This window comes from Ostrinia nubilalis, chromosome Z (genome assembly GCF_963855985.1).
Source record: "Ostrinia nubilalis chromosome Z, ilOstNubi1.1, whole genome shotgun sequence".
Classification (NCBI taxonomy): domain Eukaryota; kingdom Metazoa; phylum Arthropoda; class Insecta; order Lepidoptera; family Crambidae; genus Ostrinia; species Ostrinia nubilalis.
In genome coordinates, this window is record NC_087119.1 from 1,333,115 (window position 1) to 1,359,588 (window position 26,474).

Here is a 26,474-nt window from a genome sequence, read left to right on the forward strand (position 1 = left end):
CGCAGGACAAGCGTCCGCATCAGAGGGCACGGCTTGCCGCCATTTTGACAGAATTATTATCAACAACATCTCTTGCACATGCATGGTCCTCGAACCTATACTGCGAAACGTTGCATCTGTATCAATAAGTAACATTGCACGTGCTGCAAATAAGTGGCGAGGGTACCGCGGAAAAAGTACCCCATTGCCGCTATTTTGTGATCTGTAAGGACGGAAACTTTGAGCAGGAAATAAGAAGTACGATGCTAAAAACAGAGCATTGACTATTGTGTTAGGACCGATAGTAACTTGGACGTAAAACGTTACATAGAATTCCACCATTTTGGCAAGATTATTATAAGTATTGGTTCTAAAAATTTTATTTCCAAATGAACTTTTATAATAGGTATAAATGGAGTGCCAATAACAAGTGGCAAAAATATCAAAAACTATACTATTTGGGCTCAAAAAAGCTTTCAACCAAAACCAATTAACTCCCATAAATATGTTTAAGCCACACACTCACACAAACACTTAAAACCATTTTAAATATTTGAGTACACACGCGGACTTTTATTAGTTGAGTGGTTTTCACTTTTAAGAAGAAGTTATTCACTTGCTGAGTGATTATTTGCATCAATTTTATTTTTATAATAAAATATAATTTGATGGTTTGATTGCGATTTGAAATTGTCTGTATGTTTTCATTTCGTTTCAAATTATATTGCACTGTAAACTTTGCTGGACTAGACCAGGTAAATGAATGTCATAGAGTCAAAATATTTAATCGAACACGAGTTCACAACACTGGCGACCGAGCGACTAGCGCAATGGGTTATACACATGCGCCCCGGATGGCTCCAGCTTCAATCGATGCAGACTACAGGTGCCTCCTGTCTAGCGCTTGCACTGCGCGCGCTGCATCTGCAAGATGGCCGCGGGACAGCGCAGCGAGGGGTGGGACGATGTTCACTCACAGGCGAGGCATCGCTGCTTCTAGAAATTAACAATCCTAGTCAAGGACCGCCGCCATTATACCAACAACATACAGGGGGACATTTAAAGCACATGCGTGATGTGTGTAGTTTCGAGTTACAATGCGCACGTCGTATCTATCGACCATTTTGAGAATCAGGAATATGACATTGACAGGAGGGCGCTACTATCAATGCGTTATTAGTTCAGATTCATGCCACGTTGGACCACATTGAAGTGTACCATATAATTGTGAAATTTACAGGAGGGCGCTACTATCTATACTGGGATAATAGTTTAGATTTTTGCCACTTGTTGTTTCAGAATCATTTGACTATAGCAATATTTGGCAGAAATGTTTTATACGAATGTCGAACACCAGCTGTCATTAGTATTATTTAACAGCAGAGCGACTCTATGTGGTGTTTTGAGTTGAAAGTCTGTGTCTTGCAGTGGACTTTGTTGAATGGTTGCTGGTGACGATGAAAACTCACTCACTATTTACATCAAGACTACCAAAGATTTGTAAATACATACCTAACTGGGGTACGTAAAATATGTATTCCGAATTCCCGTCTTTACGCAGTCACACAGAAACAATTAAAACATTTATCGCGCCTACAATTTTGAACTTGTTTAAATATTGATACCACTCCACTAATAAAGAAAACAGTGCCTATGTAAGGCAGACAGAATGCAATGGCTACTCAGAGCTTGACATAATATGCACATGCGCCGTGAAGCATGCATCGATTGCAGCGGTTGCAGTGCGCGCGCTGCACCTTCAAGATGGCGGCGTCTGGGGGGACGTTTGTTGCACATGCGCACAAAAATATATTATGGAGTTGCCACATTGGTCGCTTTAAAAATATTAGATGCATATGAGTTAGATACATAATAATATCGTCAGTGGAAAGGAAAAAAGACTAAAGCGCCAAAACCGTACTTGTGGGAAATGAGGATCAAAGTTTTTTTTTTACGAAAAAAATTCGTATCTCTTTTGATATTAATGTTAAACAGTTCTTTTAAAATGCAATCGTGTTCTTGATTTTTTGCCTATATTTTAATGAAAACACCAGGTTTGTAGCTCTTTTAGATCGTAAAATAGGTGTCGCTTTAGAAAAAGAGTTATGAAAATTCATTAAATGTTAGTCAGGGTAAAACTGCTAACCTCCATTTATAATCAAATATCCAGCAACCAATAAGTGCTAAATAGTTTGAACAACCTTTTTGATAAAAGAGAAAAAATACTTAGTGAGATACAGCTTAATAAGTAAGTCGAAGATAAATTACTAAACTACAAAATAAGATAGTCGCATGCGCCAGCGAAAAAATGCGTAAAAGCGATATTATCCATGGAGCTTACATGAATATTTGCTTACTTACGCAGACCCTATAGAACGAATATAAGCAAATGTTACTAAACTCTTACTACATTAAACGTTTTAAGCAAAAGTAATGCTTATAGATTGAATAGGTATTATGTTTTATGACAAAAAATGCTTAATTTATCCTAACATCATGCATAATTTGATTGTCATTACTTCTAACCGGGTACAGGAGTGGTAGGTAATTACTATTTATTTGGAATTATAGTGAACAAACGTAGGGACACTTAACAATTTTAATGACCACCACTAACCACTGGTGGGAACCTTTGGTGGGATGGACATGGTGGGTGGTGACTTACGCGGCCACCACCATGTCCATCCCACCAAAAAAGCCAAACCACACACTGATAGTCTCATCGACGGACTCGAGCATAACCGGCGACAATGTAATAAGACTGTCAGAACCACTTTTGACTTCAAAATCAAAGGTCTAAAGGTGGAAAAGGATGACAATCTAAAGGCCCAAAATAAGAAACTCTACAATGCTATGGATGGAAGTGTCGCCCATTCTCTACAAACGCTTGTTCGAGGCGGGGGCAGTCCACATAGGTCTGGAGATAAGACCGGTAGAAGACCCCACTAGTGAAATGCGCCAAATGCCTCTGTTTTGGACATTCAAAAGCCCTATGCAAAGAGGAAGAGGAACTGCAGAGGAACTTACTCATGGCTAAACTGTCCAGCCTGAAAATAAGGCACACCACAATCGTGGAAAAAATGCGAGGGCGAGAACTGACACATCCAACATCCACCACTACATGGCATTCAGTGATAAAGTGATGAATGCCCAGAAAAACAAAAGTAGGACTACTTACTTAGCGCTTTCCAGAACAGCATACTGCTAAGAACACCCTAAACATGCAGAGTTCAAATCTCCTAAAAGACCGTGTCCGTGGTCTTTTGGGAGATTTGATTTGATTTGTGAAAGCTCAACATCATCTGAGCTAACCTGAGACGCTCCAAGCAAGCCACTGCCGAACTGCTGCAAGCAGCCGAGGACAAGGACATAACCTTAGCACTCAATCGGCAGAAACCAGTCACTCAGTCTTCGGTGACCGATTGAGTCATTCACGACCCCTAACTGGTCACGGAGACGGAGGCCGCGGTAACACTGGAGGCAGGCAGGCTAAAACTAGGAATTGTGTCCGTGTATTATGAGGGAGACAATCCAATTGAGCTTTAGATATAACGCACAAAGCGGTATGAAAAAGCTAAACATCCAAAACATCATTATAGGGGGAGACGTGAACGCCTAGAACCAATGGTGGGGCAGCGTTTCCGAAAGCTTAGGTGAAGCTTACAGTTTCTTCTTTCAAAAAATATCGACAGGGCAGATTGCGCACAAGCAAAGTGGATGTGTCAGCGTGCAGTAAGCCACTCTACTGGGTAGGATTAAAGAGAAAGTGGACAGAACGCTAGTCACTTCAGACCACAACGCCATAACCTATTCTCTCTGTATAGGTGAAAGTGCGGCAACAAGAATACGCACAGAAGACCAGCGAGGCGCAAACAAAGAGTTGGAATGAGTTCTGCTCGACACACGAGAGAGAAAACATGTGGGATGGAATCTATGGAGTCATCGGGAAAGCTCCAGAGACAAGAGGACATGCTCCTGAATGGTTTTAACGGCAAGACTGGGCAGAGTGCCCAGAATAATCGGCTGATCCAGATGATTCCGTGACAATAGATAAACCACACCACACGCGTCTCCGACAACTGATAGAGAGCGAAACTTTAGAAGAGCAAACAGCAAACGATCCCCTTTTTACCGAGGCAGGAGTGGAGGCCGTGCTTAACGTGCAAAATCTAAAGAAAGCCCCGGGACCGGATGATTTCCCGCCGATATTTATGTACCAGAGCTATTCGTAGCGAAAGGGAGATATTAATGGAAATTGCAAACAAATGCCTATCTATAGCGTATTTCCCCAAACAATGGAAGACGGCTCACTTCATCCTCAAGAAGCCAGGGAAAGACTTATCTTGCCATTAGTTTGGGAAATTTTCTTGATAGAGCAGCACTGCAGGCAGGCCAATTAGACGGCGCGGCGCCCATACAATAGTGTTTGTTACCCTTTTTTCTTGGCTTGTGGATCTGAGACGTGGTCGCTTATATAGGCCTCATAAGAAGGCTCAAGGTCGCCCAAAGAGCGATGGAGCGTGCTATGCTCGGAGTTTCCCTGCGTGATCGAATCAGAAATGAGGAGATCCGCAGGGGAACCAAAGTGACTGACATAGTCCGCAGAATCGCTAAAATCTAGTGGCAGTGGGCGGGGCACATAGCTTGCAGAGCTGATGGCTGCAGGGGTAGAAAATTTCTGGAAAAAGAGTAGCAACCACGAGCCGGAAGACGTCGTGTGGGCAGGCCTCCTTCTAGGTGAACCGACGATCTGGAGGTGGTGGTTGCAGGAGGTGCCTGGATGCGAGCGCGGGCCCGGTCTTTGTGAAAATCCTTGGGGGAGGCCTGGCCTTGGGGGATCCAGCAGTGGATATCGTTCGGGCTGAAACGAACGAACACTTTTTTTCAATGACTGAGTGCATTGAATCCACCGGCATAAATGTGTGCCCAGGGAGCAAATTATTTATTTGGATAGTTGCAACATTCTTGCATCTTTGCAGGCACTTGTGAGTGACCCGAGTGCGTAGTGTGTGCTTATAGTCACAAGTGTGTTTGAGATGTCTTTGTTAATAATACTTAACTACTATCCCCTTCCCTCCGGACCTCTGAGGCGATCAGACGTGTGTTTAGTTAGTGTCAAGAAATTTTTAAAATAATATTTCAATTTTTGCTAAGTATAACCCGGCCGAACTACCAGGAGCGCATCAACAAGTGTAGATCGCCGCGCATTGGGTGAGTGAAACATCCCTATGTGCGTGAGTGCGTCCGCTATACATAACATCGCCTCGCCGTTCAAACCACTCCTACGCATCTAGTGGGTGTGCGCTAGAGCAAGCCCCGCCCCTTCACCAATTCATTTGCCGTCGGCTCCGTGCGTCATTTAGGCCTACGAGAAATTATTCATCTAACAATGCCGAGAGTTCAACGTTCACCGCCTCTTAACAGCGCTTCGGCTATCAATGTCGAACCAGAAAAACCACCCTCTCACTACGGATCTGACTCAGAATTAAACTTGTCATCATCTGGGCTAGTGAGGCATGATAGTGCGATAAATATCTCAAAAAGAGTGAAGCGCAGGCTCGCAGACTCGCCGGACCGCCCAGATGAATTTTTATGCGAGTTCAAACAAATGTTCGACAGGCTGCACTCATATCAGGAGGAGAAATTTATTTCCCTTAACTCATCAATTAACACATTAATTGAACAAAATGCCGAAATCAAAAAGTCAATGGACATTATGTCGTCCCAATATGATGCTCTCGTTAACAAGGTTGAGTCACTTGAAACGGACAATCAGCTATATAAATCTCATATCAAGTCGCTTGAAACTAAAATAGATATGTTGGAGAGAGATTCAAAGTCTGCGTCAGTGGAAATACGCAACATCCCGATACTTGACCAGGAAAACAAAAAATCTCTGTGTGACATTGTACAAACCTTGGCCTCTGCCATAGACTTAACTCCCCAAGTTCAAGACTCCGAGATCCGTGACATTTTTCGTATGAAAAATCAAACAGTAGTAGTGAATTTCACTACTACGTCAAGGAAGGAGAATTTGGTTCGAAGATTCAGGGAGTACAATAGAGAAAAACGCCTGTCCAATAAAGCCACGATCGACACCTCGACTCTTAAGCTTCCAGGTCCAAGCAAAACTGTGTTCCTATCGGAAGCCCTTACAGCGAAAGCCCGTCGAGTATTCTATCTCACAAGGGAGCTTGTTAAAGATCGTAAAATTGCGGCCACCTGGACTTCGTTTGGGAAGGTATACATCAAGAAGGACGAAGATCAACCCCCAACACGAGTGAATGAAGAGAGCGAAATTCCAAAAAATTTTTTATGATATTTTTTTGTCTATTTTATATTTCTTTTTTACTTCTGCCAATGTATTTCAATGTTTACAAACATTCCGAAGCTGGCTACCAATTCTTTTGCCATTCTCAGTCTTGTTTGTTATATGCCAGCCTGTACATGGCCTACTTGTATACTGTTTCCGAGGTATTCCTCACCAAATATAATTTTCTGATTTATGTTTATTGTTTAATGATCTGCAGAATTACGCCATCTCAACATACTTCTGCTGTCTTGCACGTATCTTATTGCTATTCTATTTGTTTTTACAAAACAATTTCTTTTAGGCTAGGAGTATTAACACATACACACACACACTCACATAAATCACTCAATAAACACCACACTACAATTTTCATTCATGCGGGGAGGGAGGGGGTCCTAATCACGGTTCTAACCATTCTATTTATTTCTGTCAGTCACGTAAAGTTCGTGACGCAATTACATTGTTTCAATAAAATCACCTATAATGCAAAATATTAACACATTAAACCTTGATCTGGACTCCCTTTCTCCCTCCCGTGTGATTACGTGTGGGGTCGGCGACGTTAAGGAAAAGATATTTACTGATAAATTATCCTTAAATGTTCTAATGCAAAACATCTGCAGTATAAACTGTAACCTAGATAACTTCGAAACACTCCTACAAAGATCTGAAGTGGCCTGGGACGTATTGGTATTGACGGAATGTTGGCTTCCAAAAACTAATATTGTACCTAGTCTAAATAGCTATGTTCATGCGGCCACCTTAACCAACCTCACACAAAACGAAGGAGTTGTAATATATCTCAAAGACCACTTAAAAGGCACCTTCGAGGAACCGAAAGTCGAGGATTGTAACTGCCTACTACTAAAATTCAACAATGGGACCTGTATTATTGGTGTCTATCGACCTCCAGGCTACAAGGACCCTACCAAATTCATCAACTCAATGGACGCTTTACTCTCTAAATTAACTACTTTTAAAAATATTTTCCTTTGTGGAGATATTAACATTGATATCTCACCAAATAGTTCTGACAAATATTCCAATGATTATCTAAATATGCTGGCTGCCCATGGGATCCTCGCTGGGCATTCCGAAATTACTCACTTTCGAACCTGTCTCGATCACATAATGATAAAGTCCAAACTTGAAGCAGCCTGTATAGTCCTGGAGTCCTCTATCACTGACCATCAATCGGTAGCTATAAGCATAAACCTCAAAACCCAACTGAGCTCCCATAAGAAGTATACATCTCACATCGACTTCCAAAAATTAGATCAACTGGTCCAGGAGATTGATCTTGGTTCCGTACTTATGTGCATGGACCCTAACAGCGCGGCTAGCTTGCTGGTTGAGCAATTAAACACAGCTATCTTGGAAAGCTCTTCCACTAGAAAAACTCCAAAACGACAAATCATTCACAGGCCATGGATAACCAAAGCCCTGCTGCGATGTATGCGAAACCGTGACAACTTATTTAAAAAATACAAATCAGATCCTACTAATGAGATTATTAAAACAACATACAAACGCTATAGGAACTTTTGTACATCTTCTCTGAAAAAAGCTAAGAGAGCGTTCGAAAGGTCGCAGTTGGAATCTGCCCGAAATAATGTGAAAGACCTCTGGCACGCCATTAAAAAAGTAACCGGCTCAGAAAAAAATGTCAATCACTCGTCTCAACTTCTCGACCCGGCAGACCCACGTGAAAGTATCAATGAAGTGAATAAGTTCTTCGCTAATGTAGGAAAAAATCTGGCTGAAAAAATTGACTCTTCAAACCAAACAACGTTTTCTTCTGTCTCTAAAATGTCTTGTGCCGTCCCATTCTCGCTTGTAATGTCGCCAGCGGACGAAGATGAGGTTTTGAAACTCATTATGGGTCTGAGGGATAATTGTGCGGTGGGAATTGACCTTATATCTTCTAAGATCACGAAAAGGTATGCGGCGCTATTAACATCTCCTCTCTGCCACATTATTAACCTCTCAATTACCAATGGAGTGTTTCCATCGGTCTTTAAAGTGGCCTTATTAAAACCTATTCATAAATCGGGTCCTAAAGATCGCGTGAATAATTATAGGCCAATTTCTTTACTCCCTACCTTCTCCAAGATTGCAGAACGTATTATGAACGATAGACTCATTAAGTTCTTGGAGAGTAAAAACCTACTGTCGCCTGCCCAATATGGTTTTCGTCGTGGCAAGTCTACGGGCGACGCTGTTCATGAGCTTGTCAACTCTGTCATAACATCTTTAGATGCGAAACAAAAGTGCCTAACAGTATTCCTCGATCTAGCCAAGGCCTTTGATACGGTCTCCTTTCCGCACCTTCTGTCAAAGCTGGAGAATATCGGAGTTCGTGGTACTCCACTCAAACTCTTCGAGGACTACTTAACAAACAGAACTCAACGTGTCAAAATTGATGACTGGACTAGTGAGGAGGTCGATATCGTTTATGGCGTCCCCCAGGGCAGCATTCTTGGGCCAACGCTATTCCTGGTGTATATCAACGACTTGTGCCAGCTGCCCCTGCATAATGGAACTTTGTTTACCTTTGCGGATGACACTGCCCTGTTCTTCAGTGGCAAATCTTGGCATGACGTCTTTATGCATGCCCAACAGGGTCTAAACTTGGTAGGAGAGTGGCTCAGACAGAACATCCTTACCCTAAACATTGACAAGACAAAATATATTACCTTTGCCTTCCGCACTAACCTACTGCCGAGTCATGACCTAAAGTTGTTCGTACACAGTTGTGCTGCTGCTGATCCTTGTTCCTGTCCCAGTCTCACTAGAACAAATGAAATTAAATACCTTGGGGTGGTTATTGACCAGTCGCTCTCCTTTAAACCTCACATTGATACACTCGTCGTTCGGTTGCGCAAACTTATATACATATTTAAATCTCTCAGACACGTAGCCGATCGTCGGGTGATAAAAATGGTCTATACTGCCCTATGCCAGTCGGTTGTTAACTACTGCATATCTTCCTGGGGTGGGACTGACAAGACACACCTTTTAGAAGCGGAAAAAGCGCAGCGTCTCATCTTGAAAGTAGCTGCTTGCCTTCCACCTCGCTACTCCACTAAAGAGTTGTATAGGAGCTGGGCCGTCCTCTCAGTCAGGCAGTCCTTCATCCTCCAAACAATCCTTAAAAAGCACTCTCAGCTGTTGTATGACCCGGATCTAGTTAAAGACAAACGCAAAAAAGACAAAGTCTGTCCGAAAAAACTATACAGAACCGCTAAATCACATAACTTTTTCTGTTTTCTTGGTGACTACTTATACAACAAACTTAACAGTTCGCTAAATTTCTACTCGTACACAAAACACAGTTGTAAAATCGCAGTAACCAACTATCTTTACACGCTAGATTACTATGCAACTGAGAACTTGCTCAATATCCCGGTCTAAGCTAATACAATAAAATTATAACTATCAAGTTTTCATTATGTACATACTAGCTTTTGCCCAAAAGCTTTTTTGTGAAATTTCGTTTGCACAGATCGTCATTATAGCCTATTATTATGTTATACTCGGTTATAAACAGTGATGCTGTGGGATTTCATCGAAATCCGTTCAGTAGTTCTTTGCGTGAAAGAGTAACAAACATCCAGACATCCAGGCTTTCGCATTTATAATATTAGTAGGACTATCGCTTCCTACTCACTTCCATCAGCGAGCTTTTCTTTCACCCTTCCTTTTCTCGGATACGCACCTCATATGCCTCACGCACACACACACACACACACACACACACACACACACACACACACACACACACACACACACACACACTAAACTTCACTCAAACTCAATCTGCAATCATCCTACATTATAAGCCTTACGCCAGTCCATGTGCATGGATGGAATTATTTCTAAATTTTCTTTAGGCTACGCGATAATTTTTATTGTACTTATTCTTACTTTTTTTGCTTTTTTTCTCCTTATACTAGGTACTATTGCAACTGCGCTGTACTATGTATGTATACATCGATACGTATCTTGTTTGTTCCAACTGTCAATAATGTGGGGGGGCCTGGCGACCTGTGTCACAGGTTTCTTTGAAACCTACTTCAGGCACCAGTCTCTCACAAGTGATAGGAATTAAGCTAAGACTCCTATTATAAGACCTTGTATTTAAGTACGCATGTTTCCTACTTTGTGAAGAGAGAAATAAACAATTTATTTATTTTATTTATTTACTATAGTTTTTGCTTTGATTAATGCTCTCATTTTCGCTAAAATACTTTAAAGCTTATTAAAAAAAGGCTACTTTTTGCTAAAGCGCCAAAATTAATCGAATCTTGTTCACTTACTTTTGCTTAGGTACACGCCAAATCATTTTGAACTACAACCATGAATAACTACTAATATACCAATGAACTATAAAACTCAAAAAGCTCGAATTGCTAAAGTAACAAGTCATTCGAGTTCATAAATAACAAAAAAATACTTAATGTTGTGAAAGCAAAAATATTTTGCCAGCAAAAAAACCCTTACGCGACACTTGTTGCAAAAACACTGAAAACACGTCGTTTTAGCAGCGACGAGGGCGGTGATTTTAGAAATACTTACAATTTTCAGAGTGCTAAAGCGCCAAAAAAGTCATCGGATTGAGTTGAAACCTAGATAGATCGACGCAGAAAAAAAAATCCTATCCAACAATAACTCATTTTGGCCAAAATGGCGCTTTAGCATTTTTTCCTTTCCACTGACGAATTATGGTAACAATTGCGTTAAATATGGCAACCCGTGTTGCGTTGCGCAAGTCGCATCGAAGAGTATGGCAGCCAGTAGGAGGTCACGACAGCGACCATTTTGGAAATTTTAGCAAAGGATGCAATTCGCTCTGATTCTACTATGCATGATACAGTGAATGCAAATGTCCAGAGCCGCTCGCTATGGCGTTTTAGGGGGAGGCTTATGTGCAGCAATTAACTATTAGGAGTTGCTGATATGATAAAAACTTAGCCAACCCATTGTTGGTATAGTAGATTTTTAAAAATGATAAGAAAAACTATCGTAAGGCCGTCTAAACACTCACACTAACGTTTAATATCTTTTTTTAATACTTCACTTACTAACACTAACACTAGAACAGATTCATAAAAGCAGACAGAATGGAATACTTGTTCAAGGTAGAGAAAATGTAATGGCGGCCTGACATAATATGCACATGCGCCGTGAAGCATGCATCGATTGCAGCGGTTGCAGTGCGCGCGCTGCACCTGCAAGATGGCGGCTGCAGGGGCGGGGTGACGTTAGATGCACATGCGCTCAAAATATATGGGGTTGCCACTTTTGTCGCACTAAAAATATTAGTTAGGTGCACATGGCAAGACTTGCGTTATACTCGTACATGGCAACCCTCAGCCAATAGACAAGATTCTAAATTTCCAAGCCAGGGGAGATACGTATTTTGAAAAACATGGCAACCCGGGTGCTTTGCGCGCGTCTCAACTAAGAAAATGGCAATTAGTAGGAGATTGCGACAGCAACCATTTTCGAAATTTTAGCGCAGGATGCAATTCGCTCTGATCTTAACTTGCATGATAGTCTTTGCCTATTTCTATAAAGCTAAGTTAATTATAATGCCCAGAGCTGGTCGCTGTGGCGTTTTAGCTTTTAGGAGCTGCTGGTAATGATGAACACTCATTTAAGAGTATTATTATTTAAGAAATTATATGAAATGCTACCCAAGGTATCAGATAAGTATGTAAATATTATGGGTGTGTACTTACAATTTCTATTTACACACACCAAAACCACTGTATTTTATTTATGCTTTACTTAACGCGCCTACACTTTTATTGTTGCAAGAATGGAATTTTGGATTTTGTTTTTTGATTTTGAGTTGTTTATTAGTTTGCTTGCTTGATAGTTTTTTCTTTAACACTTCACTAACACCACTAACACAAGAATAAATTCATAAAATCAGACAGAGTCGAAAACTTGTTCAAGGTAGAGAATGTAATGGCGGCCTGACATAATATGCACATGCGCCGTGAAGCATGCATCGATTGCAGCGGTTGCAGTGCGCGCGCTGCACCTGCAAGATGGCGGCTGCAGGGACGTACATACATGGCAACCGAGGGTTGCCATGTATGCATGTAATTTATATTTACACACACCAACACTATTTAATTAAGAATGGATTTTGGTATTTGTTTTTTGATTTTGAGCTGTTTTATTAGTTTGTTTGCTTGACAGTTTTTTCTTTAACACTTCACTAACACCACTACACAAGAATAGATTCATAAAATCAGACAGAGTCGAATACTTGTTCAAGGTAGAGAATGTAATGGCGACCTGACATAATATGCACATGCGCCGTGAAGCATGCATCGATTGCAGCGGTTGCAGTGCGCGCGCTGCACCTGCAAGATGGCGGCCTGCGGGGGCGGGGGGACGTTAGATGCACATGCGCACAAAATATATGGGGTTGCCACTTTTGTCGCATTAAAATATTAGTTAGATACATATGGCAAGACGAGCGTTATCCATGGCAATCCTCGGCCAATGGACAAGATTCCAAGCCAGGGGAGATACAGTTTTTGAAAAACATGGCAACAGGGGTGCGTTGCGCGCGGCTCAACTAAGAAAGTTGTAACTTAGAAGCAATAAACTAATTTAATATTGAGGTTACGACAGCGACCATTTTGGACGTTTTAGCACAGGATGCAATTCGCTCTGATCTTAATATGCATTAGACTTTGCCTATTTGTATAAAGTTAAGTTAATTCTAATGCCCAGAGCTTGTCGCCGTGGCGTTTTAGCTTTTAGGAGCTGCTGGTAATATTAAATACTCAGCCACTCATTTATAGGTTATTATTGTTTAAGGAATGATATGAAAGCTACCCAAGGTATGTAAATATCGAAGGTAAGTATGTAAATATGGGTGTGTGTACTAACAATTTTCATCTACACACTCACACCAACACATTTATTTCTATTTGTGGTTTACTTAACGCGTCTACACTTTTATTGTTTCAAGTATACAATTTTGAATTCGTTTTAACTTTGATTTGCGTCATTTAATTATTTAATTTGGGATCTTTCATTTGTCTGTTTTTTATTTTAACACTGCACTAATAAAATTATGATCATAAATGCAGAGAATCGAATACTTGTTGAAAGTAATGGCAGCCTGACATAATATGCACATGCGCCGTGAAGCATGCATCGATTGCAGTGCGCGCGCTGCACCTGCAAGATGGCGGCTGCAGGGGCGGGGTGACGTTAGATGCACATGCGCTAGGCAAGCAACCCGGACTGCATTGCGCGCGCAGCAATGACATGACAGAATTTTCAAAAGGGGCGGAGATGGCCGCCATCTTGTAGACATGATAATATACATGTACTGAAAGTAAATTATGTAAACGAAATATTAAATATCGACGAACTTAAAGCAAATGAGTGGGGTCTTATAGAAGTCGTTTAATATAGGAACCAATCAGCCAATTTGGCGAGAACTTAAAAAAAATAGTAAAATAAGATAACTTAATCTTAGAAAGTGAAAACTAAGGGAAACTACCTCTATTTTCTATTAGAATAAAACTTGGCCAATATCAATAGCTTAACTCAATATACCTAGTACCTATCGATTCACTATTGTTTTTTGATTATGACCTATGCTAACAAGGGATTTATTTTATTTGAATTTTAAAGCGGTCACCATTCCAAATAAAGTTTTATTTAACACTGTTTTGGTACCTATATTTTGTTTTTCTTTTTTATATTTAATAGATCTTTGTTTTTATTTTATGAATTTTGTTTGTAATTTTTTATCAGACCAATTTTTCAGTCCAAATATTTTACTTATTATTTATTCACTTCTAGTTTTAAACTCACTAACACAAAACATTTGCCTACCTTATGGCAAAACACAAGTAAACTGACTTAATACGTGTCGATGACTACCGAGCAATGGCGCAGTACGAATGTCATGCGCTCTGAGACCTATCCTAGAAACCCTAGCCTGGATCGATCGGTTGCATTGCGCGCGCTGCATTTTCAAAATGGCCGACTCTATGCTGCTATGTAAAAGTCACACATGCGCAATATGGCTGCATCTAGTAAATGACAGAACCCTGGCAGGGGAGAGGAGTTCGTTAACTCCCAAGAATTACCAGAGTAATTTCCAAATTAAAATAAAAGGCTTGCAGTAATGAAAGAACGATCCGAGTTTGTCTATGGAATTATTTGACGTTGACCAAATGGAATATCAAATTTGACATTTACCGCACATGCGTTCTAGAATCTAGATTCTAGACCGAGTGTTGTTTATGGTCTGAATCGATATCTCTGACAACTACCGTCATAAATTGAGCTAGTATCTACGCATGCGTTACAGAATCTAGACCACAACTTGGTCTGTCATTGTCAGATACATATGTGACATAAACGTCAGACCTAAAGGTAATACGCAGGCGTTAAATCTAGACCGCGATTTCATGGCCTGTCAGACAAGTTACATTTGACTTCTGACGTTTAGGTAGTGCGCAACTGCGCATGCGTAAAACAATCTAGATCGCGCCTCTATGCCCTATGAGAGTTAATACGGCTGACATTTAGGTAGTAGATACGCATGCGTTGAATCCAGTGGGTCTAGACAAAGTGCAAATTATAATCACAAACCAGTCGAAAAGTGGTCGAAAAGCCCCTTTTTTGTATGGAGTTTTGACGGATTCGATTTTCGATTCGATCAAAAAGTGCGTTTTGTCTAGGGGGGCAGGCGTCCTAGAATCTAGACTGCAGCTTTATGGTATATATTGATTTTGCGCCTCAAAATAGGTGCGCCTCGAGGAATACGTCTCAAAAGAGGAGAGTAATCCAATTACTTTTCAAACAAAACATTAAAAATCAAATAAATTCAGTACATAATTTAAAAACAATTTAAATAAGTCCCTGTAGTCATCAAACAAATTCCCCAAAAAGATCATGTACGCGCTCGATTCAAATAATATTCGTAATAAACAACCCAAAATAAACGATGAAAAGGAAACCGATTTCCAAATCAAATCATACCAGAATTCAGAATCAAAACTTCTTATAAAAAATCTATCGAAAGTTTTATTAGGTTTCATTTAGATGAAAAGCCTAAACATTTACTGTCAAAAGAAGACTTCCATTCAAACCATTATTCTGTGTTCATTGTTTAGGGTAGAGTTATCTATTGATTGACTGACACTATGGAACATCACTAAGTCACATTTGGCAAGCTAGTCTTTATGGTCTAAAGGTCTGTATCGATGGTTATTACCATCCACATACCATGTTTGAATACTATTTACTCCGACTTCCGTTATTATGAACGATAAGTAATTAATAAAGTTAACCAGAGTCCAGGCTAAGTTGTGCCATATGTTAGGTACCTCTGAATTTTGGAATGCCACATCTGACATTAAGGCAGTACGCAATTATTACGCATGCGTTCTAGAATCTAGACTACGACTCTATGGTCTGGATGATAGCCGCCATTTTGGATGGGGCTGTCTGTTTTCAACATCACAATATTATTTAATGTGAACAGAACAAATCTATCTAGGACGATTCCCATAGTAAATAACATTAGAATTTTAAATTAAACAATTACAAATTAAAGTCAATAAATAATTCGACCTGTAGAAACGTCACGTTGACATCTAGGTAGTACGCATGCGTCTAGAATCTAGACTGCGACTATGGTCTGGATGACAGCCGCCATTTTGAATGGCGCTATGTCTGCTTTCAATATCGCAATATCATTTAATGTGAACAAAACTAAATGGCAGCAAACAATCTCTTAGATCTAGGCAATCCTACTACGGATTTTAAATCTCTGCCAAACATAACAATGCAAAGTCAGCAACAAACTGATGGCGGCTTGCGGCCTTCAATGTCTTCAAAAACGGGACTGTTGAATGTACATAAATCAAGCAATGTAGTGTTGTTCTCAGATAGGCTAGGAGTTGGTTATGGCCCCATATTAAATAAAAAATTAGATTGTAAAATAATAAATAACTGTATGCCAGACGCATCTTATTGTCAATTAATGAATGGCATAAAAAATAGTAAACAATTACACAGTAATTCTATTTTAATTATAATGTTAGGAAACAGTCAGAATATAAATAGGAAAAATATTCTACATAATTTTTCCATGCTGGCCAGCCTTAATATTCATAAAATAATTATGTGTGCCCTGCCATACTGTAAAAATGGCTCCTCTGAAACTAATGAAAGTATTCACTTACTGAATACTTTATTATTTAATTTGACTGTTCGTCATAGCGACAAATTTGTCTATTTTGACACTAATAAATTTATTAATAATAAGTTCATAATGACAGGCAGCTCTTTACACCTGCCTCAAAGCATAAAATTAAAACTTGCTACATTGTTAGCTTATAATATTAACTGTGTTATTAACACAAAACAAGTAAATTCCACTTTTGATATTATTAGTAGAAATACTAATACTAATATTTCTGTGACGACCTCTGATTTAAACTGAGAGGGACGACAACAGACAGGTCTATTAAAGGATTTAATATTGTTCATCAAAATTTACAAGGCCTGGCTGGCAAAGAATTAGAACTAGAATTGTTTTTAAAAAAATACGATGTTCATGTATTATGTTTAACCGAACATTGGCTTAAAAATTATGAATTGATGTTTCATATAGGAAATTATAAAGTTTGTAGTTCGTTCACCAGGGAGTCTGCTATTAGAGGGGGGTCACTCATATTATTAAATAATCAATTTAAATACAAGGAAAGAAAAGACATTGTCTCACTCTCAGTCGAACGAACTATAGAACTTGCGTGTGCAGAGCTAGAGCAGTATATAATTGTAAGTGTGTACAAGCCCCCATCTGCAAATTACCAATTATTCGAATCCACTATGGAGGAGGTCTTAAAAAAGGTATTTAAATCAAATAAGAGAGTAGTTGTATGTGGAGATTTTAATATAGATTTATTAGATAATACTCAATATAAAATAAGATTCTTAAACCTTTTTAAATCTTTTAATTTATCTCATCTTTTCAATGAGCCTACTAGAATCACTCCAACATCAGCTACTTGCTTAGATAACATTTTTTGTAACTGTGATATTCAAAGTAAATCAATAATTAATTGCCTTAGCTCAGATCATAGTGGACAATTGGCCACATTTGAACACCATCATGTCCCTAGTACAGTGGATGTTGTTTGTAGGCCAATAACAACTAACCGAATTGACAAATTTAAGAAAAATATTTGTGATGGTATTGATAAACTTATATTAGATGACAATAATGTCGATCAAATTTATGAGGATCTATTCAGTGTTGTGAGTGAGGAATTCAAAACCACATTCCCACAGAAAAAGATCCGAATAAATTCTGTTAAATGTAAATTTGATGACTGGGCTACAACTGGCATTCACAAGAGTAGAAATAAAATGTATGAATTATATAGTCTTAAAGCCGATACGCAAGATCTGAGTGTTATAGAATATGTTAAAAATTACTCAAAAATATTTAAAAAGGTTTGTTTGGCTGCTAAATCAAATCATCTTCGAAACATGATTTTAAATTCTAATAATAAAGCTAAGGCTACGTGGAACATAATAAATAAACAAACATGTAAAAATAAATCGAAGGATAACACTTTTTCACTGAAAATCGGAAACGAAATTATAAATTCCGATACAGAAGTTGCAACCACATTTGAGACATTCTTCTCCAATATTGCGTCTGAAACAACTAAAGAACTGAATTCATCACCAGTTCTTGCAGAGTCTCTTTTAAAATCTAATGTCACCGAGTGCCAGTGTCTGCTCCAGTTCAGGCATATAGATTGTAATACAATAATTAAAACCTTTAGAGAATTAAATATGAAAAAAACTGAGGACCTTTGGGGAATCTCCGTCAGTATAATTGGAACAATTATTGACACCATAGCTCCTCACCTTGCATTCATTTTTAATACATGTATTGATCAAGGTTGCTTTCCTAGCTTAATGAAGTTAAGTAAAATAATTCCATTGTTCAAGGCTGGTGACAAATGTGACCCCTCTAATTTTCGACCGATTTCTATTCTACCAGTACTTAGCAAAATTTTCGAGAAAATTATTTTCCACCAACTTCTATCTCACTTCATTTTTAACAAATTATTACACAATAAGCAATTTGGTTTTACGAAAGGTAGAAGTACTACTGACGCTGGGGTAGCACTATTGAAACACGTCTTTGATGCTTGGGAGAGTAAAAAGGACGCTGTTGGTATTTTCTGTGATCTTTCAAAAGCGTTTGATTGTGTAGACCACCAAACCTTACTAAACAAATTGCGACATTATGGTGTTTCGAATAAGTCACTTGATCTGCTGAACTCGTATCTCACAGGCAGAAAACAAAAAGTTTGTATTAACGGAACTGAGTCTTCTGGAGCACCTCTTACTATGGGTGTGCCGCAGGGATCAATATTGGGACCTTTGCTATTTCTTATTTACATTAATGACCTTCCTTACTTTGTAAAAGATCTGTGTGATATTGTGTTATTTGCTGATGACACATCTCTCATTTTCAAAGTTGATAGAGGTAAAGTAAATTTTGACGATATTAATAACACACTCTCACAGGTTCTACATTGGTTCACTGTTAACAACTTATTGTTAAATGCAAACAAAACTAAGTGCATTAAATTTACCTTACCTAATGTGAGGCAGGTTTCCACGCAATTGATGGTGAAGAATGAACCATTAAATAGCATAAATTCCACAACATTCCTGGGAATCACTTTAGATGCTAAACTTCAATGGGGTCCTCATATTGAAACTTTGTCAAAAAGGCTCAGTTCGGCTGCTTTTGCAGTGAGAAAGATAAGGCAATTAACTGACATTGAAACGGCAAGGCTAGTATATTTTAGCTATTTTCATAGTATAATGTCATACGGCATATTGTTGTGGGGCTCAGCCGCGGACATTGAAACTGTGTTTGTTCTGCAGAAGAGAGCAGTGCGGGCCATTTATAACCTTGGACCCCGATTTTCCTTGAAAGATTTTTTTAAGGAAATAAACATACTGACAGTAGCTTCACAGTTCATTTATGAAAACCTTTTATATGTCCGCAAAAATATAGAGCAATTCACGAAAAAGAGCGATTTGCATAACTTTAATACAAGAAACAAAAATAAACTTGCCGTTCCAAATTTCAGATTGCATAAGATTGGTAATTCATTTATGGGAAAATGTATTAAATTCTTTAATAAATTACCACAAACTGTTGTAGAACTACCCATTCATAAATTCAAAGCACATATTAAAAGTACCTTAATGAAAAAGGGCTACTATAAAGTCGATGATTATTTAAAAGATAAAAATGTTTGGGATACGTTACTGCCTAGCTCGCATAAATATTTATAACTTTGTACATTTTAAAGCATGTAAACCTTTGAAAAAGAGGCTGACAATAGTGACTGAGTTTCTTGCGCTGCTTCTTCTCAGCACTGGCCCATTTATTGTCCTGAAGCAGTGGTAGGGTTAATACTGGGACGTGTAAAAGTGCTTTTTTTAAGCCTATTTACAGAAATAAATGAGTTTTAATGAGTTTTTTTAATGAGTTTTAAATCTATCTAAGACGACCCTTATAATATGAACAACTAATACCATCAGATATTAAAGTCAATCAGTCTGAATAAATAACTCGACCTGTAGGAACGTCACGATGACATCTAGATAGTACGCATGCGTTCTAGAATCTAGACCGCGGCTTCCCGGCCTAAATCGATAAATTGAGCAACCGCCATTTTGAAAAGGATCCTATTTGTATGATCTCAATGCAATGATTTTAAGTACAACATGATTACAAAAACAAAGATGCTATGTCTGTCTCTTTCTGCGAATTAACAGGTGGGTAAACAAAACTTATACACCCCGGAGTATTATCATATTAGATCCGCGACGTTATAAAAAACGAATTTTAGATGTCTTACCCACCTCAATATTGCTTAGAACCGCGCATTTATTAAAAAAAAAACATATTTGAACAACCGGCTAAAATTACTAAAAGTTAATCACGCAGCAAAATGAACTAGAATTTCGCAAAGCAAACTCGTCATTTTAGCACGACGCGACGTTTTTTTTTACAAAAAGATCTTTTGTTAACTACGACGTCATACGATACTTTAGAACGAAAAAAACAATCTTGATGAAAGAAATAAACAAAAGAAAACGATGTTCACGTGTATCTGTGTCCCACAATAAAAAACAAAAATGTAATACTTACAGCGTCAGGCACTGGCTGGTCTTGGGTCCACCATGAGCAATGTCATCTCCCCGTTCAGTTTTCTTGGAGTTATTTCTTCATCGCCGACGTCCGCACCCGATGGAGGCTCCCGCAGAAAAGGATCGAGTCAACGCCGCACCAGGCCGGGTAGAGGATCGCGCATGCCCTAATCGTTCTATTGATTGATGGCGAGTTGCGAGAACCGTCTAGACCAGTGATTCCCAATCTTTTCTGGACCGGAGACCACATTGATTCTTTTTTGTTCGCAAGGACCAAAAAATCAATTAAATCGAATACCTCATGGATATAATTTATCAATGTCATTTTTGAGCTTGGTTCTGTATCAGGTAATTCTAAGACGAATATTTCATATTACTATAACCCTCTCACGACACGCGGAGATTATGCCGCTCGCAAAATTTAAAATCGTTCGCGAACCATATATCAACTCCTGCGGATCCCCGGTGGTCCTTGGGCCACTGGTTGAGAACCCCTGGGCCAGACAGAGGGGACAGGGCAGTCAACGTGGGGTGCGTACTGCGCACCTGACGCCACGCACAGGCTTCTTTCACAGGCTTCTTTCAACTCACACCCCTCGCCCGGCCAGACGGGTCGATAAAGCACCCCTTTTATGTACTGTTTGTTTTGCGCGCCATGACCTTCAAAATTTTTCAAGGTCTAACCATAAAAAAATCTAAGAATATTTTTTGCCGATTAGAATGCATTCTAATTATCAATTATTTTCATATTTTTTAACATATAAAAAATTTTCTCCAATCAATCAAAGAGACAATCGAGTAACGCAGGGCAAGGCAATTGGCCCCGTATTCGACTCCGTTCAAATCAATTGAGAACACCAACTTTTGCAAATTGGCTCAATTCGAGCACTCACTCATCAATCAATTCAAGAAAAATAAACTGCATTGCAAAATTCGCATTTGAAATAACATTATTAATAAAAAGATAGCTTTAAGAGTTTAAAACATCTCCTATTTAAATTACTAAAAATACCTAAGTAAAATGTTCACACAAAAGCACAAAAACTAGATTAAAATGTATTAGTAAGTATTTTGATTATTGAAGAAGAAAATAATAGTATAGACAACCGAAATTGCTAAAAAATATAAATGAAATATACTACAGATGATCCTGAAAGAAAAAATATCCTTCTCACACCAGTACACGTCACCCGTCTAGTAAATATTTAAACAAAAAAAGGCAACACAATAGAGACTAGATCTTGCACTGTTTTAGCTTCATCCAGCTATCTCATATACTTTACAATCAAATCGTCTTTGTTTATTCATTCTTTAAACTATTCAGCAAACGGTTTACTTTTAATTTTACAGGTTTTAAGAGAATTTTGCCTCAAAATGTTCTGCAGTCATGCACCTTGACATAGCTTTTACCTCATTTGTTAGGGCATTACATAATTATCATTTAAAGCCATAGGTTCTAAACTGACCGGTTAGAAGTGGCCTGCTTCCAGCACCTTTCTACATAATATTTCACCATACTATTTTAAAAAATATTAGTTAAAAAAACAAGTAATATGGTAAAACTATGTGATGTTTGTTTGAACGTAAGTTAAGTGTTTACTTATGTTGTGTAGTGTAATGTTATCTCCTGAAATCGAAGCCAGTAGTAAACACCTATAGCCCTAAAAGTGCACTGGAAACCCTAGCCAGATAAAGACACCATAAATCAATAAATGTGGCGTAAAATAAAATCACTATGTACTTACCAACAATTGTGGCTTTTCTGTACATGTTCAAATCGTGAAGGAGATGTGCCAGGAGTGTGGGCAGCTTGCTGCAACCGCTGGATACAAATTTGGTCTCTTCTTCCATGATTCTCTGAAAAAAGGAATGTTTATGAAGATCCAATATCCCATCTACAGGGTGTTTGGTAAATGGGTATATGAGCCGACACTAGCCCATGTTAACATGGGCATATAAATGGTATGGTGAAGTCAGAAATTTGATATCATCATTTTATTTTTTTAATTTTCATACAAAATAAATTTTATAAAATCCGATTTGTATGAAAATTAAAATAATTAAAATGAAAATATCAAATTTCTGATTTCACCATACCATTTATATGCCCATGTTAACATGGGCTAGTGTCGGCTCATATACCAATTTTCCTAACACCCTGTATATATATAAAAGAAAGTCGTGTTAGTTACTCCACTTATAACTCAAGAACGGCTGAACCGATTTAGCTGAAAATTGTCAGGGAGGTAGTTTTTTTTTTTTTTTTTTTTTTTTTTTTAAATCTTTGGACAATTTCACACAGCGCCAGCTAGCCCCAAAGTAAGCAACTTAATGCTTGTGTTATGGGTGCTAGCTTAACGGATATACTACTTATATACTTTTTTTTTTTAAATACATAGATACATATTATACATAGTAACACCCAGACCCGTCACAGAAATTAAAATTCATCATTTCAATTTCTGCCCGGCCGGGAATCGAACCCGGGACTAACGGGAGGATACTTTTTATCCCGTTCGAAAAAAAAAAGTCTGCTTATTTATTGCCATTAAGGCGGAACAAAGTTCGCCGGGTCAGCTAGTTTACAATAAAGCTGGATTTTCAAAATCAAAAACTTCAGTGGTCATATTAAATAATAAGTTTAAAGCAAGTAACTACTTAATTGCTATCATTACTAGTAGCATTCAATACCCATAACTGAATTGTCTTTAGAACACGATTCATTAACCAAAGAGACAGTGACTTACCAGGTGTTCACCAAGTTTTTTAACAACAGGTTCATATTGGACTGTTTTAGACCAACTGTCGCACACAAAGCATAAATTGAAGACATACATATTACGGTCATAATTGGAGTTGTCGATTCTGATTGGGTACCCAACTACCTTATGACCTAAAGCATTTCTGGAAACAGAAGAAAACACATTTATCAAAAGTTGCACTCAAAATACATGTTTATAAAATTTAATGAACTATTTTATAGCTCGTAGAGACGATGGCCGTTGGGGCAGGAAAGTTCTCGAGTGGCGACCACGGGCTGGAAGACGTAGCGTGGGCAGGCCTCCTACTAGGTGGACCGACGATCTGGTAAAGGTCGCGGGAAGAGCCTGGATGCGGGCAGCGCAGGACCGTTCATTGTGGAAAACCTTGGGGGAGGCCTTTGTCCAGCAGTGGACGTCATTTGGCTGAAACGAATTAACTATTTACTATAACTTACATTGTCATGGTACTTTTTTGTATTAGTGGTTTTGGAATGATGTAAGCACTGATTGTATCAAAGACTTCTTTAGAAATATAGTCTTCGGGGAACTGAAAGAATGTGACCACTTTAAATAGATTTTCACGTTGTGCATTAGATACGAAGAAGTATGTACACTATTTATAATGAGGGCTATCGTTTTTATACTTAACAGTTGGCACCCCTGGCGATTGACAGGACCTTACTCTACAGTGGCGCCATCTTGATGAGTGCAAATGCGATAGTCCTCCTACCACTTTCGCGCTCACCAGTTGGTGCCACTGTCTTCGCTACTAACAAGTGACAGGACCTTACTCTACAGTGGCGCTAACTGGTGAGCGCTAAAACTATAGCCCTCATTGGGAGATAATAAGTGAGTGCTGAGTAGGTCTAAAAATACTTGGGCTTATAAAATTGGCACATTAGCCATGTAGCCTGCACTAAAACATTGGCTTAACTTGAGTAATGAATACCAACATTACCAATACAATGCTATGTCTATAGCAGATTGTAATATGATTGACTGATACATGTTGGACTACAATAGCTTATTGGATTATCTCATTATACAAATGTTTGTCAGTTATTGGAAAACCAAAGGGCCAGCGAGGTCATGAAAGGCTAAGTGATAATAACTTGTGTAATAAGTAATAACACAATATCATTGCAAGCAAAACCAGCCAGACTATGTACATTGTAGTAATGACCTGTCCACATAGCCTAACATGTATGGTATGACCAGGCAAGTGTAACCATGTATTGTAGGTACTATAAACATTGCCCAGTCACAAGGCCTATACAGAAAAGTGTTTGATACTGATTCACTAAGCAATTTTTCTGTCACCAATAGGACAATATTGACATTTAACTCTGCCATATCCTTAATTAACCAACTAGCTGTCATAATCATAACCAAATTAGTAGATCAATAGATCTTGCTCAATAGTGAAATGCAATATCTTTTCAATGAAAGGTAACAAACCTGGCATGAAATCTTTGGGCCAGCCACAGGGTGGAATTCCCCCAAAAATATACATCGTATTGGACCTTCGCGTCCACAGCCCTCGTAATAACGAGTCTCCATAGCCTTCGAAGACATCAAGCTAAGTTTTGAATCCATCCCGTCCTCAAAATCGTGCTGAGCCACTACATTAATTTTTCTTTGCACTTGCATTTGAGCTAATTACCGGCACATCATCACAAAAAGAAACAAACTAAACAATTTTTTCTTTTATAATTTAAGCCTAAAAATTTAAACACAACCGCGTGACAACTATTTTTGTATTTTAGGTATTGTACTGTCAAATTCCAAAACTAAATTCAAGGAAATTAATCTTCGTTCAGTCAGTTTTCCGAGAAACAATCAATTTCTTCTCTGAATTTCATTTCATCACGCATTTTTTGCCATTTTTGGGGTTGCCAGACAAATTTTCTGAAGTTGCCTAAAATTCTGTAAAATTGTTTGAATCAAAGTAATCAAATAAAATAAGTTTCTAAATAATTTTACTAGAGGCCTACAAAGGACTGTTATTTAAATATTTTATTTTTTAACATTTGTGGATTTTGTACAATGACAATAATAGGTACTACTATCACAGATAATATAACACTACTATTGAAAGTTAATAATATTAAGACTTGTTTTTAGATGATGCGCTTTAATACGCACGAATCAAACAAAATGCGCATAGATAAAAGAAAGAAACTATACAACACAAAAAGCAAAATAATCTTAACGAGCTATTTCATCCACATGCACTAGCGAAGTAGCGATAGTCGCGGGCAGATGCAGATAATACAGGAGGTACCTACATAATAGGAATACCATTGTTGCGTCCACATAATGGTCCACTAGAGAAATTGGGGAAAGTTCCATGTATGCGAAAGTGGTCACGACGAGTGGACGTATCAAAAATGAATAATTTCAATTCCAATTTTTTTTACACTCACGCGTTCGAATCGGGCGATTCGCGAGATGATAGCTACTAGATTATTGCATTAATTACATCGTTCATAGTAAGCGCGTAGGGCGCAAAACGCGCGCACAGATTAGAAAATTGTAATGTAACGCGAACGATGCGTGTTGAGATTACCTGAATGTCTCCAACTTCCTCATTGGCCCTACAGCAATTCCAAGCATACCATCAATAAAAGCCTAATTAGAGTCATCAAACCTCTCAGTCATTCAATTAGAGCCATTAGAACTTCATAACTATGAGTTGTTTTCTGTGTGTAAGCTGAGGACACGTGTCCCCAGCTGACACATCTGTATCTTCGTAAATATTTATGCTACGATAATGTATTATACCTCAAAAATTACAGTCGAATCCAAATAGTAGGCTTTCCACTTTTCAAGACTTTAGCTCAAATACTGTTAAAACCACGATCAAAAAACTATGTGCGAGCTGGAGTACCGTGTCTCCAGCTTACACATCTGTATCTTTGTAAATATTTAAGCTACATCAATGTTTTATATCTCATAAATTAAAGTCGAATAAAAAAACCCGACTTCAAATCTTTCAAAGCTTTATCTCGAACCGTTTTCGAACTACGAACCGATATGTATGTGTAAGCTGGTGACACGTAACACACGGTGGATTATTAAAACCGTATAAGTTAGAGTTGCGTTTTAAAGATCAAATAATTCGTTATAATTAAAGTACACACGAGACATAATTTCAAATCTCTAGGCCT

The 26,474-nt window shown here is 38.5% G+C and overlaps 2 protein-coding genes across 8 annotated transcripts in view; both read right to left on the bottom strand.

The window, feature by feature from the left end:
* Positions 1 to 20,681, bottom strand: part of LOC135086535 (uncharacterized) — a 31,743-nt gene extending 11,062 nt beyond the window's left edge. For 3 of the 7 annotated variants that reach the window (XM_063981270.1, XM_063981265.1, XM_063981266.1), the window contains exons 1-2: positions 20,544 to 20,681; positions 545 to 975 (exon numbers count right to left, since the gene is read on the bottom strand). The gene's annotated coding sequence lies outside the window, so the exon portion shown is untranslated. Of the gene's footprint in view, positions 1 to 544; positions 976 to 14,167; positions 14,187 to 20,543 lie in introns of those variants that run through there. The other 4 variants (XM_063981269.1, XM_063981268.1, XR_010260516.1 and 1 more) reach the window with 4 other exon arrangements.
* LOC135087002 (GATOR complex protein NPRL2-like) overlaps positions 1 to 25,193 on the bottom strand; it is a 73,327-nt gene extending 48,134 nt beyond the window's left edge. Inside the window, exons 1-4 of the mRNA XM_063981859.1 lie at positions 24,763 to 25,193; positions 23,760 to 23,851; positions 23,290 to 23,446; positions 22,288 to 22,399 (exon numbers count right to left, since the gene is read on the bottom strand). Coding sequence (XP_063837929.1) covers positions 22,288 to 22,399; positions 23,290 to 23,446; positions 23,760 to 23,851; positions 24,763 to 24,954 — 553 coding nt within the window. The 5' untranslated portion in view covers positions 24,955 to 25,193. The remainder of the gene's footprint in view (positions 1 to 22,287; positions 22,400 to 23,289; positions 23,447 to 23,759; positions 23,852 to 24,762) is intronic.
* Positions 25,194 to 26,474: the final 1,281 nt, after the last annotated feature.